Source organism: Euprymna scolopes, chromosome 1 (assembly GCF_053919585.1).
Source record: "Euprymna scolopes isolate OS-2025 chromosome 1, ASM5391958v1, whole genome shotgun sequence".
Classification (NCBI taxonomy): Eukaryota; Metazoa; Mollusca; class Cephalopoda; order Sepiida; family Sepiolidae; genus Euprymna; species Euprymna scolopes.
In genome coordinates this window covers 102,497,361-102,512,487 of record NC_136482.1, presented here as the reverse complement: position 1 = coordinate 102,512,487, position 15,127 = coordinate 102,497,361, and the positions used below count along the sequence as shown (strand labels likewise).

The 15,127-nt window shown below is 31.2% G+C and overlaps 2 protein-coding genes across 5 annotated transcripts in view; one reads left to right on the top strand and one right to left on the bottom strand.

Annotated features, from left to right (window-relative positions):
• LOC145261356 (sterol regulatory element-binding protein 1-like) overlaps positions 1–3,482 on the top strand; it is a 103,328-nt gene extending 99,846 nt beyond the window's left edge. For all 4 annotated transcript variants that reach the window (XM_080119784.1, XM_080119782.1, XM_080119779.1 and 1 more), the window contains 2 exons: positions 107–215; positions 1,237–3,482. In XM_080119784.1, coding sequence (XP_079975910.1) covers positions 107–215; positions 1,237–1,547 — 420 coding nt within the window. In that variant the 3' untranslated portion in view covers positions 1,548–3,482. The remainder of the gene's footprint in view (positions 1–106; positions 216–1,236) is intronic.
• Positions 3,483–10,930: 7,448 nt separating this feature from the next.
• The window catches only part of LOC145261815 (aarF domain-containing protein kinase 1-like), a 35,866-nt gene continuing 31,669 nt past the window's right edge, over positions 10,931–15,127 (bottom strand). Inside the window, exons 8-10 of the mRNA XM_080119790.1 lie at positions 14,621–14,767; positions 11,933–12,130; positions 10,931–11,461 (exon numbers count right to left, since the gene is read on the bottom strand). Coding sequence (XP_079975916.1) covers positions 11,102–11,461; positions 11,933–12,130; positions 14,621–14,767 — 705 coding nt within the window. The 3' untranslated portion in view covers positions 10,931–11,101. The remainder of the gene's footprint in view (positions 11,462–11,932; positions 12,131–14,620; positions 14,768–15,127) is intronic.

Below are 15,127 nucleotides of genomic sequence, written 5' to 3'. Positions count from 1 at the left end.
AACAGAACCAAGTTAAAAAAAAAAAAGAATTTAACAGCTATTATGATGGTGAATTAGTGTTATTTTTTATTCAAATATTTAAGTGCTTTTATTTTCTATTCATCAGGTTTTCTTGTATGAGGCTACAGCTCGTATCATGGCTGGTGCTAATCCAAGTCGTACCCAACAACTTCTTGACCAAAGTATCAGAAGAAGATTTGGCAGAAATAAAGAAGGTATGTAATTTAAAAAAAAAAAATTTAAGTACTTGAAAAAAAAAAGTTTCTTTTTTACCTTTTATAGATAAGGGATGACAGTGTTTTTCTGATTCTTCTTTTAGTACTAGTAATTGGATGAGGAGGAAACTGATTCCAGCCACTGTCATTTCTAGCTAATTATGAAAAGCAATGTTTTCTACACACAATGAACAACTATTATTAACCGCAATAGGTCTAATCAAAATTGTAAAGCATTTATTGGTGCAAAACTTCACAAATTGCTGTTGACAAATGACACAAAATTTGTTATCAATTGTTTCCCCAAGATGCAGTGAACTTCCTATTTACATGCCTTCTCACAAGGATAGTTAGACACAAGATCGGTTTTAATGTGAGACCCCCCCCCCAAAAAAAAAAACAGACCACTCTAGATTGCCTTGGTCTAGAAGGGTTTTTTGATTTTTAACTGAGAACAAAATACATGAAGTGTGGTATCAGAACAGATACTGCATCATGATTCTAGCACAAAAGGCTATGAACTGTAAGGGAGGCAACTCTCTATATTCAATTTAAAATAAGTTATTCTCCTGTGCAGATTATTTTTTCTTTAATTTATTTATCTTTACTTCCAGTCATAATTGAAGTGTTCCATATTACCCGTTGTCTAGGTAGGAGTACATAATTTTTCAGTAAACTGTAGTGAAGTATGTTGCTATAGTATCAATGACATGGTACAACATTTTTTTTTAATAATTAAAGTGGTTAATTATAATCGCGGTTTGATGTCAGCTTAAATGCTATTGAGGCCCAACTTTTAAAATTCCACAAGATAATTGTAAGAAGAGAAAATAAAATATGCCTTATACTTTCTTCAATTGGGATTGTTAGAATACATGAACTAAGTTTGATAAAAATTTTATCTCAGTTTGTTTTTAATTTTGTTTTCTTGATTCTCTGATTATTTCATTTGAAATTTCATAAACATTTTTTTCTTGTATTTGTTGAGAGTAAATAAAATTGAACAAAATTTTTTTTCTAGATGATGACCAGTTTCATCCGAATCTTGAAAAATTCATTAGTAACCATGATGAGGCTTCAGCTTTGATACTTGCCAGCTGCCACTTACCATCAGCACCTTCCACCTCAGAATTGTTGGTTGGTGACAATCTTAGTCGACGACAAATGCTTGAAGAAGCTGCTCGGGTTTACGATTCATTGCAAGACAAGCGTGCCGTGAACATGTGTCAAAACTTGATGAAGAATCTGGAAGCAGATAAATGTAAACCGTCCCTGGTCCCTGGTATGCGACAACTTCTTTGTCAACCCATGCCACAGGCGGTCAAGTGTTAATACTCTTGAACTTCATAATATCCCTTTTTGAGAAGTTGTCACAAAGAAATTTAACAACTAACTCGACAACTCTTAATAAACTGTAGATATCTATGATTTCAGGTTTGTTGTATGAAAAAAAAAAATCACGTTTATTTGTCGTATTGAAGATATCAGTTTTAAAATACAATTTATCTAATGGTTACAGAAATAATCCATCCATGTTGGAGTATTAACCAAGTTTAAGTTTTCTTTTTTTTTTTTATTTGAATATTATTTCATAAAAAATCCTAAAAAATATTTTATTTGCACATGAATACATTCAGAAATAAGAAAAAAAACAAAACATTTTTTTAAAACATTTCACTTGGTTTCATCTTTTTTTTTTTTTTTTGCTTTCATTTTTTATTACTTATTTTAACTCGACAAACTTATAAGCTTTGTGATCAACAGTATCATCTTTATTTATATACAATAGTAATACTTGCCATAATATTGAGCGTCTAGATTCAACACATATTAACCACAACCAACCAAATCTAAAATAAGGGTTACTTAGTATTGTTATGGTGTAGGAAATATATGCTAAGAAATGTTTTCTTTATATTTTGAACATTTCTTTACCTTTTTATTTAGAATTCACTTCTATTAACAATTGATGTAAAGACACAATTGTTAATAGTTGTATAATAACCACTATCATCGAATCATAAATTCACCAAAGACCTAAAAAGTACTCATAACTTGGCTCCAGAGTCGATTCAATTCAAAATCAATTTCATTCACAATTTAATCTAGGAGTACTTATCATGGTATTTTTTTATCTCCAATATCTGTTACTGTGAATATAGAGGGAGAGATTTAATGTCCTACATATATTCACCGATACGCTTATGAAATGTAAAAAAATTTTCAGCCGCAGTAGCACCAATCTAAACTCTCAGCTTCACATGAGTGTCGATTTTTTTTTTTTTTTTTTTTTTCACAGACTTTACTGGTTGAGTCTGAAAATTTCCTGACAATTGATCATCAAGTCTGCTCTTTTCAGAGTTTTTCTTTAAATGAAAGTGGTATGATGCCTAACAAGTCGGTGATGATTTTTTAGACACCTTTAATCTGTTTTTTTTTGTTTTTTGTTTTTTTTCTCAAAGATTTCTACATTTGAAAGGAATCAATATTTAAATATTATAATTTTGGAATCTTGCTCTTATGTTCAATTGAGTCTTTTTCGTTTTGATAATTTTTTTTCTCCCTATTCTTGTAATTGCAAAAGCTGTTATGTGCTACTATTTGCAGGATACAGGGAGGAATATCAATTTCATTACTAAATCTTCAAAAAAAATAAAAATAAAAATGGAAAAATATTTCTGTGCCTTACAAGTCAAGTCATTTTGATTCATTATTTGTCTCAATTATCTACAATTATACTTTGAAAATTAATTTACATCTTTTCTTTCAAATTAAATTCAGTGGCAAAATATCTCATTTTTGTTTTAGATAAAGAGAATTGAATAGTGTAAAATCTTCTCAGAAGCAATTTGCTCTTCTATTACAACGTGGGTGCTTCTTTAGAATAATTTCTGCTTAATCCATGATGTTATCCATGTTGGTTGTTTCTGTATTCGACTACAGCAACAAAAAATGTTCACTAATCTACTTCAAGAACATAATTCTCAAGTTATACTAATTTTAAAAAAATGATCATTAAGTGAAACCATTATAACACTTCATTTCAAAATAAAGTTATTTTATGATCATTTCTTTTATTTCTACAATTAGGTTCACAAGCAAATCGCCGTAGTCTAACACAAAAGCAAACATGGCTGACAGCATGACGATCGTGTTTTGAGTAAAATCTTCACATTTAATTAAAATCTGTTTGTTTTCTAATCAAAACATTTTATTAGCATAACCCCTAAAAAAATTTAAACTATTTAAAAAAAAAAAATAAATAAATATAAAAAAAAATGGAATTTTTATTTAAAATATAGTCCAGCTCTGATCACAGGATATTTTTATACTCTACATCTGTAAAGGTAAATGCTTCGACTATAATTTTTAATCTTCAACTCAATATATAAATACGCCCCCGCCCCCCTTATTATTTCATTTTATTATTTTTTTGTTTTTTGGTTCTATTCAAAATAGAACATAATCCTGTTGGTTCTACAAAGATACTCTTCCTTTATTATTAGGTTGGTGCAAAAATGTCATTTTTTGACATTCGACTTCATGTCAAAAAACATTATTTTTGCACCAGGCTAATATTTCAGACCAACAATTTCTCTGAATTTCTCTGGTCACAATTTCTGAAAAGACAGGATTTTTATCTCTCTAGGTATTGAAATCTTTAGCCTTGGAATAAAATGCACTTGTATTCAATAAAAAAAAAAAACATCTCTGCATTATTTTTGAGTGAAATAGTTCTTATTTTGCTACTGAAGAAAACTTACAACCTTTTCTATTTATTTTTTAAATGAATTTTGTTTACTCAAACCCAATGCTACAAATGTTTTGATTTTGTATGAATTATCTTTCGCCAAGTCCATTGGAGAACAATTATATTTTAGATTTAATTCTAGTTTTACCTTCTTTGGTGCCAACTTGTGAAAAATTTCTTGTATCGGCTGTAATGAGAAAGTCTTAAACTATTTTAATTGAATAAATCATTAACCCTTTTCTAGTGTTTATTTTTAACTTTTTATTGAAACATTAACTGATTAAATTGCCTTGGGTAACTCATAACCTTTTTTTATGTTGTAAATGTTCTCTAAAGGTTGTATATCACACATCACCATTATTACATGTAGATGGTGTTTTTGTATAAATATTTAATATTCATGAATAAAACAAACAAATCTTGTATTTATAAACAAATTGGCTGTTTTCCTTTTAATGTGTATGCATTTTTTCTTCTAACATTTGATGGGCTAAATAAAAAAGGTCCTTATTTAGAATTCAACCTAATTAAAAACAAAAATACAGAAAAAAAAATTTCATGATGTATGCACCGGTCACAAAGTAAAGTTGTTATATTCCAAAAATCACAAAAACAACTTGATCAATTTTTTTTTTTTTTTTTTTTTTTTTTTTTTTTAACTAAGAAAATCAGATTTTATAATAAAATGAGGAATTATATTTAGATCTGCTATGTTTATAAATAAGGGGAAGAAGGCTCCTAATTGCTAAGAATCGTAAAAAAAAAATAAAAATTATTTTCCATATAAAAAGATTACTTGATCAATTTACATGATTTTTGGAATATTACATGTTTGTTTCGTGAGGTATATGTACATCAAAGATTTTCCTGCAATTTATTTTTTTAAATAGGTTTAATTTTAAGTAAGCACCTGAAAAATGCATGCATCCATTCAGCCATATTAATACATTTATCTGTGGTTTTCAGTTACTGACATCACCTGGCAAGCATTTATTTATGGAAATAATATATAGTTAAAGATGGTCTGAATAGCCTATGAATTTCTCCAGTCTAAAACTAATAAACCAACAATGAGAGCATATGTAACTATCAAAGTCCTATTCTAGTCTTTTCCTCTGGTTTACTTTTTAAATCTTTATTCCTTTTTCTATTACTAGCTTCTCTGTATTCACTGCTATGATATAACAAAAACAAAATTGTATTATTGTGACTGTGTTGTTGGATGTAACAATGTTGATGGCTGTGATGATAATGATGGAAAGAAAGAGCATTGTTAGGAAAGATTGTTATGGTATGAATTAATATATGCACACACTTATTTGTGAATATTGATAAAAAAAAAATGTTTTCTTTTATGATAATTTCTGTTGACTTAAATGGCCATTAAAAGAGAACACTAGACGTCCAATATAAAGCTATCTCCAAAAATTGTCAGAAATAGCGTCTTTTGGCGATTTGACAAATTCATCTGAATAGACTATCTCTGTTAAGAAAAAGCAGTTAACAAAATTCTGTGTGGTCAAAATTTATTATTGGGTCACCCGAAATATAGGCTAGATATGATGAGTTGCTTTGGATAAAGAAAAACAAGATGGTGGATACAAAGTCAAATGTCTATTAATTATTGTCCGGGGAATTTGATCACTACAAAAAGATAACCACGTTATTTATTTTTTACTCATATGAAATGGCCGTTAGAAAAACTCCTTGGTTAAGCAAATGGAGCAAAGAAAGGAGGGACCCTCCCACATGCGTGATGGTGAAAGGTAGAGATCCAATGGGGGGGGGGGGGTGAAGGCAATGAACTCTCCTGTTGAGAGTGACAGTCAAATTATAGATTTGATGAAGAGGGAAACTTTTTAAAACTTGAGAATTTCAAAAACTGCCTGAGGTTGGTTTTCTGAGAATTGTGAAATGGAATTCTGGGAATCAGAGGCGTGGCTAAGCCCACTTGATTCTCAATATAATGAAAGGCAAAAATAACCTCGAGGATACACTCTGTCAACTACTTGGAGCTTTCACACCAGTCAGAAGTCCCTGACTTAAGACACACTCTGCCTGATGATTGGGGTGGGGGCACAGTATTCAGAGAAAAGGAACCTTTGATTTAAGCCCCACTCTGCTCCAAGCTACTGAATCTATACTGTGCAGAGACAAGCCCCCAAACTTAGGGTCATTCACCATAACTTGACTAATGGAAGTCACCAGTCCCCAAATATTTGCATCTTGAGTCAGAGACTTACAAATGATCAAAGTTTTGTAACTTTCATTGAATAATTACTTATTTATTTTTTTTATCTTTATAAGAAAAATGACCACTTTTTTTGTTGATTGCCTGTCTAATCGAAGGTATAGTTGATTTCAGGTCGACCCTGACGCCTACACGGTGAAGACACAGATCAAGCCATTGTGAGAAGAGAACTCTGCACAGTCGTAGCGATATACAGCCAGATGAAGTAAACAGTGTTGCCACACACACTTAGGGTCGTACACATTTTGTGTACTCCGAGCATCTGAGCGGTATTTTCCAGTGATCAGTGAGGGTCTGGTCATCCCTGAAGGGTCCACCACTAGACAGTTAAGTGTAGCCACCAGGACTTAGGATTAGTGCACATTTTCTTGACCTGTGTGTATGACGAGAACCCGCCCAGGGTGTTGTTATATTGTTTATATTATTTGGACTGCTGGTCTCATTTTGAGTGTTGTTCACATGTTCCAGCTGATGTAATTTCTAACCTTCTTCAGGTGTATTTTGTTTGGGGAATCTGCACAGAAGAAAGATTCATGAGTTCAACAAGATATACCTGAAAATGGCCAGAGGTTACATTGTCCAAATTTTGTGAGAATAAGACACTCTGTTCCAGCCCACAAAAGGCCCCATGACTAGCCAGACAGAAGGTGAAAACAAACCTATCCTCTTCCATACCGATCAAAACTAGCTCTCCTTTCCTGAAACTACATTTAACCATGAATTAAGAGACAACACTTCTATACAATCGAGCAAAAAGCCTCAAATCTCATCATCCAGGCTTCGTCTTCTTGTGCAGTTAATAACCCCCCCCCTCCCTTTACGAGATTTGAAATGATTACCGGCCATCCAGTCCTGCTGCTGGCCTCAATGAACATAGTAACTGACGTTTTTCATTGTTCCTTTTGCTATTGATTTCTCAATGCTTTGAATTTTTTTTTATCCAACATCTTCATGAATGCCTGTCTTGGTATAAGTTGTTTATATTTATTCCATTGAGTTAGGTCGTCAAAAGATAGAGAAAAGGTTACAAAAATCTGATTTCAATTTGACTGGTGAAATTGTGTGCTCAGTTACAGCAATAAAATGAAATGAGTTTTTTAAAATATTTTAATTATGCATGTTACAGTTAGCAAAGGAAGTATAAGTAACCATATTTGTACTTGTTTGGTGCTAAATAGTTACTAAAGTTCAAATAAAATTGTCTTGTTCCATAGTGAGTCTTCTGAAAGCTAATGTCAATAGTGTCCATAGCAGATAAAAAAAATATTAAATTTTCACATTTTGGTGAATATAACAGAGATATACTTGCAGCTATTATGTCTGAATTACTCTTCCATCATTGTTTGATACATCGAAGGCTAGGGCTGACAATGTTCTATCTATAATGGTAACTGGGGAAAATATATAGAAAGCTGACACTCATTTTAAGTTGTAAGATAATTTAATTGTGTCCACTGTAAATATGGATTCAGGCCCTCGCACTTAATGATGAGATTGTGATCTGAAGTCCTAACAAGCATGATCTGTCAAACAGCCAGACTGTCGATAATAAAGATTTTTACAAAGTTTTTACAGATTTTTAGCTATTGCTAATATGATTACATTTATGGCTGCCTTTCTAAAAGTCAATCTTTCCTTGATTTTTATAAATATAATAGAAATGCATTTATTTATTTTTGTTTATTTCCCTCAATCTTAAAACCACAACTTTTGTGTTAAAACAAACTAATGCATGTTTACTCTTTTTACTAATAAAGTAGACACTAATTTTTTTTTTTTTTTTTCATATAAATATACTGTTTTCATTTTAAGAACAAGCCATAATATTCTGCAAATATATCAGCTTTTGTGTATATAGATCTAATAGTGTCAAAATATGTATAGTAAGTGAGCTGCACAAACATTTGAAGAATTTTGCTAGACTGTTAGCTGGACAAATTCCTTTTAATGGAATGAAACATTTGCAATAAGTGTAAATTTTATACTACAAATTTCTAGAGTATTGAGCAATTATATTTATTACACGAGGATTTAAAAACATGGAATGAGATCTTAAACAAAATGGACGAACCGAAATATAAGCTTTTTCTCTTCAATAACGTTTATTTACACCAAATAAATACATGAAATTCCAATTTCAGTTACTAAATTATTTAATAAAATGAGTTTTGACATTGTTCCTAAATTTTTCTTTTACTAAAACCTTGTTTTTAAAAATAATGGTACTATGTAGAGAGGGTGCCCATGTTATTTTTTGATCATATTAAGTTAAATTCAAGCTTGACAGTATCTTTTGTTAAATTTTTAGGTTAAAGTACAGAATATTTACAAAACGCCCTTCCCTCCCAGCTTTTAAATATTATTTCAGCAAGGTACCTTCTCTGTATAAGTACCAAAATAAAAAAAAAACTAGTACAAATTACATAGTACACATGAAATGACAATGAAAACTGTTGAAAAAAAAACAAGTCTCCATCTTTATAAACTTGAACTCTAGATAGGTACTAATTCTACAAAAAACTATTTGTTTATAAAAACAGCTACTTTATCTTTTCTGACAGTTTTCATTTACACATGCTTTTCACATGTACGTCCACGATATTTTTTTTCCACTAAAAAATGGTTTAAATATATTAAAAAAAAAAAAAAAAATAATAATTCACCATAATAAAAAAACTCATTTAAAGATTTATTTGAAAAATAAATATTTACCTTTAAAGGTAAATAAATATCTTTTTAAAGAAAAGAAAAGCACATATCGTTTGAAATTTTTTAAATTTTAATGAAATAAACTTTTTTTAAAAATATATCTCTTACTTTACTGTGTTTCCCTGGAAAGAAATTCTCTTAATTGCTCGTGTTTGATTAGAAAATAATTCCATATTTTTAAGAAAAGAAAATAGTCCCTTTTTGGGTGATTTTCATAATTTACTTCTGCAATTTGAAACAACAGACCTCAGAAGGTTATGTTTGTTCTAAAGGACCGTCTTTACATAGGTCACAGTTAATTCCCAGTAAAGCCATACCCAAAATTAAAAAAACAAAAACAAACTGGTACCCAATGCCTTCTGTATAAACTTTCACCATTTATCCTAACCTATGCTGAGTGGAGTAATCGAGGAATAGAGGTGGAACACTTTCTTACATCTCTGTAGTAGTCAACAAAAAGGAAGCCTTTGAGTAGTCCTCAACTATGGTAACTCTATTTTATAATGGATCCATTTTTGGTCCCCTGACAAAATGAGGGTGAACCTGTAAGTTCATCCTTGTCCGTCCATCCATTCGCACTTTTCTCAATAACTACGCTTTGGAATCTTTTGAAATTTTGCACAAACATTAAACATGATATGAGTAAAAAAAAGTAACAGAACGGATTTTCTGGGAAAACTGGTTGCTCCCCTAGAGGTGCCTTTCGGGTAAATATGGCTAAAATTGACACTTTTGTGCTTATTAAAAAAATTGATGCCTTGGATTTTTATAAAACTTTCTGAAAAGTTGTAACTAACTGATTTTTATATAATTTTGCTTGTCTATACTTCGCGATAACTCTTTGGTGTGCCCCAGGGGCTCTTTTAGGAGTAATAAAAACACTTCATTTTTGGGATTATTTTATCATATTTGTCCAAAAATTTTCTGCGTATGTTTATTTAGCAGTTTTGCATTGTGCAGAACTCAAATTTACATATGTTAAAGCCTAAAACTGCACCGTTTGTTCATTTTCATCAGGATCTGACGTCCCCTGGGGACTTTTGGGGCTAAATGGGGGGGGGGCAAATACTGGACTTATTTTTTTATGCCTCGTTCACAATGCACTCGCAGGGGACCATGCATGCTTCACTTATTCTTAACTAAGTTTCTTCCAGTTTGATCATCCCAACTTTAGCAGGATTATATATTACATGTGTTTACTCACTAGATTTTATTTCACAACTATTTTAAATGTCGAATCATATAACTCAATCAATTATTCACTCTAGCACATACATTAATAGTCAGGTCTTCTCAGTAACCTAATGCAAATCAATTTGCTCTTACGATAGCGAATATTTTTTCCAATGGGTCCATTTCAATCAGCAATGATAAATAAAATATTTTTAACCGAAATGTTACTGACCAACTAACAAAGGCCTCTCGGATGTGTGTATGCATTTCATTCGTTTTCCAAAATATGCAGCGAAAAAACTACATCAGCAGATACAGCTGGGCCCTCTTTCAAAGTCAAATTGTTAGGTTGGTTTGAACATAGTGATAAAAAGCGACCAGATAGGATTACAATGCCCTCTTTTCAAAGAGGGTCATTGATTTGGGATGCTATCTTTTTTTTTTTTTTTTTTTTTTTTTTTTTCAGGTTTGCAGTTGAACTGGAATCTGTCCCTGAAGACACTTCTTTTTGTTATTAAATGCAATTTTTTTTAAATAAAGATTTTAAAAATTTATTCTCTTGCGGACAGATTTAATCTTACTCTCATGGCAATGGAAACTTCTGGAGCTGTTGACCCATGTTCAGTTGCATTTTGGACGAGTAACAAGATTGTGGCATGTGTCAAATAGTGACTCTTGCAGCATGTATCATTGGCAATTGTGTGGAGTAATATTTTCACACAAGCATTGCAAGCTTGCAGAGGGCCCCTATGATTGAAAAAGAAAAAAGAAAAAAATTTGCTGTGTCTTAAAATAATTTTTATCCATGTCTTTTCTAGTTATTTCTTTAAAAAAAAAAAAAAAAAAAAATTGTTATGAGCACAGATGGAAGAATTTTGACATCTTTTAAAAATATTTCAAGCACTGAATATATATATATATATATATATATATTTTAATAGAACATTCAATTCATATACAAGCAATTCACCATCCTAAAAATCTACCAATAACAGATGATAGCTATAAATGTGTTGTTGCGTCTAAAATTTTACGTGTATATTTTCCTATACTTGTTGAGGACAACCAGAGAAAACATTCTAGCATGGAAATTTTGAAGAGAAGCCACTTAAAATGTATATGTGTTCGTAATTTACAGGTTAAAGTTTGACAAAAGTATATTTCCTCTTGAGCAATGGCTTTGATACAGTAACGTGACATGTTCAGAAATGACTCTGCATCTTTGGTGATGTTCAATTTGGCTTCAATTCCTCGAAGTACATCATTTGTCTTTAATATAAGAAGCATTTGTCTAGGTATACGTTCTAAAACTTCAGAAATTTCCACCATATAATTCATGACTTGGCTCTGAATTTCTTCCACCTGAAAGAACAACAAAAAATAGTCAAATTAGATGAATTCATCTATTTCCAAATGTCAATCAATTTTAAGATAAAAAAAGAAATCAAATAAGTTTCTGTGCTTTCACTTTATTGAAAAGTTCCTAAAAATCTCAATATTTAAAAAAAAAAAAAAAAGTAAGCTTTATTTAATGAAAAAATTAAAAAAAAAATTCTTTACTTAAATTATTTCATTTAGTTTGGAATTTTTTCTTTCACATAGCATATGTCAAATACAGATTTTTTTTTCTTTTCTAATTTTATCAAATTTAAACACATTTTATATCAAAATACTCAGAAAAGTTGTAATGCAGTTAATGATTACTTATATAGTTATCAGCACAAGTAAAGCCTATAAATCAGAAAAATAAAACATTTTAACATGTAAATAAAACAAGTTGCAATAAAAAAAAAAAAAAAAAAAAAAAAAAAAAATATGGAAGGGTTTCTTTACCTCATCTTTGCTGACAGGCTTCTTGCCAATGCCAGAGACAACAGAATTCCATGAGCGAGCAGTTAGGATACATGCAAAGAGACCATAAAGCTCTCCACAATTCATCTTATTTGCATAATGCTTGATACCTTCTAGGTCAGCTTTGATTAAAGACATCCAAAGATGACAGTAATTCAATCGGAATTCATCAGTTAATGTCTAGAAAAGAAATAAAAATGGTAGTCTACAAATATTCTATGAAAAAGCGGTTTTGCAATTAGTGTTGTAAAATGCACCATTAAGACGCTTGAAGCCACATCATCAAAGTTATGACACTGATACAAAGGGTTCCATCACAACATTACTGTTTTGGTGGGATATTTTTATTTCAGTATGAATTGGGGTCTTGTCAAAGTGCACAGTAGCATAGAAATAGAACTTGATTTGTGAAAACTAATTTAAATGTTAATTCTGAATACGAATTAAGCAAGGTGCAATGTTTGAGCTAAGTCATTTGGCCAGCAAAAACAAAAAATTTTTTTTTTTTTTTTTTTTTTGCTCAACTCCCTTCAGAATGCTTCTTTAATTTTTATCAAAACTAACTCAGTTATTTTAGAGAGTCAGAAATTCGGTTCGTTTCTGCTTCCTTCATAATCGTTATCTAGGCTACTTTGAAAAGTTTGCAATTGGACAAAGAGAGAGTTTTAACCAAATAGCAGTGATAAACAAAACAGTGTTGTTGGCAGAAATGAACTTTTATTTATTTTTTAAATGACTTCCTACCAATTGGTTTTGTACTAACACGGTTGATTTTAAAAGAAAAGCTTGACATTCAATTTAAAGATAGGAAAGAAGCTGTAAGGAATTATTTTAAGATTATTATTATAATTTCTCAGCTGGCATAAACAGGTAAGTGTAGTAGTAAATAAAATTGGATCAGCAAACAGGATCTACAGAAATCCGAATGTCGATTAATCTTTAATTGGCTTAAACTTCTGATAAATCGAGCAAAAGATACAAGTCTTCAATGAACACTGATGGACAGTGCATTTACAACAGAAATTAACCAGAATTAAGTGACAGGCTAGTTGTCAAGCTAATTGACTGAATATACAAAATACGCTTGCTTAAATCAAGCTGAAAATATTGATTGCTGAGCAAAACAAATTATTTGCATAACTTCATAACTTTGTTGTCCTGGATGTTTGTCTACAACCATTTGTTTGGGATAACTATTGTCTCCTTTCCACCGCAGACACGGCACATATACTAGTTAGATTTCAACTAATTTGAGCGACCGTTATTATTAAGAATAGTTACCAAATCATTGTATCCAATCCATTTGTAGTTGTTAAATAAATTCAGAACACTCTTTGCAATACAATGTTTATCGATGAGAGTAATAAAAGGAAAAGTGTATAGTGTATCCGATATGAAAAGGAGGAAAAAAGTGTATGATTAGATGAGATAAATTAAAAGGGCTACAAATCTTCAAAAAAATCCACCATCAATGAACACTACCTTCAACAAACACTAGTTACCATAAGGGGGAGGGGAGCTTACAACAGAAATGAGCAATAAGCTAGTCGCCATACTATTTAACTGAATAGGTAAAATATGCTTACTTAAATCAAGCCAAAAATGTTGATTTGTCAAAACGATCTGGTGTGGCTCACTTTGTTGTCCTGGATATCAGTCTACACAGGAGTTTTATAACCTGAAGACTACGCGTTCAATCACTGTACAGGCAGTGTATTTTCATTTTTTTTCTATCAGCTCCACTATATTATGTTTACGAGTGGAGTGATAAATATTAAAGAAAAAAAAAAGAAAATGATGGTAACTAGGAATTTTAATTCAGGATTAAATTTTTGATATGAACAATTTGAAACAAAGAAAACAAGCCACCATTTCTACCTGATATAGATTGGCATAAGATACCATTAGAAACTCTGGAATCAGCCATGCAGAATTCAAACAGTTACATGAGAGATCTATTATTGTTTATATGTATGTACAATATTTTGAATCATGTTGAGTTGTTATTTGGTTGGTGTATTGATATACAGACGATTAGCACACCACTAACATGTACACTAAAAGTCTGCTGATTCCCACCTACAGATGGATACGTGCAAAATACAACAGTTCAAGTCAAGATTGATGTAGACAGACTGCCATTTTCTGTCTCCCCAACTCCCTTTATATTCCAGTGTTTCTTTAAATAAAAGTTGATACCTATTTGGTTGTGGATATGGAAGATGCTAACCTCTTTCCTTGTTCAATATTCTATTTCGGAGGCCAAATTTGACCAATTGTACAAAGTCACAATTTTCATCCTGCTTTCCTTTCAAACTAATCATCACACAACAAAATTTATTGTGTTCAATTGCACACTAATACTGTTAGGAAAGGTATGAACCCACAATTCTCCAACACTCAGCTATGGGTAAAATAGCAACTTGTGTTCACTGAACCATTTAAAATGATTTTTCCGTATTACATAGTTCAAAAGAAGGGTGATGGTGGTTAAGTAGTAAACGATATGAACTGAAAACCTGAGTGTCCCAAGTTCAAATCCAGTCTGTTCCACAGAAACATTTTCGTCAAACCTACACTTGACCTTGTATCCAACTTCCTGTAAAGGAGGTAAATAAAATAAATAAAAAGGATTGATGTGCCATAATAAAACATACAAACGAGATTTACCTGATACAAACCATGATCAAGTAATGTTAGATGTGTTTCGCCTTCCTTTGTTTTATGAACCATCATATTTCCTGGGTGAGGGTCGCAGTGCACGTATCCGTGCTGAAAAATCATCTCACTGAATATTTTGCTCATCTTCTTTGAAACCTGAAGAAGAAAAAAAAAAATCTCTTCAAAGAAAAACAAAACTTAAATAAAACACAAGTGTCTTCTTCTTCTTCTTCGTTATAATACTCTGCTTGTGCCTACATTAGTAAGCCAATTACTGCTTCATTTGGGATCATGGAATTACCCAAAGAATCTTTGAGGTTGTTCAAAAGTTTTATCACCTTGGTGATACCACTGGAACACAGGGAGTAACTAGTATGATTGCAAGAGCTAAGATTGGATGGAATAAGTTCAGGAAACTTCTGCCAATACTAATCAATAGAGCATTACCATTGTTGACCAAGGGAAAAGTCTATTATGTATGTGTATGCAATGTGATATGTATGACGTGAAACTTGG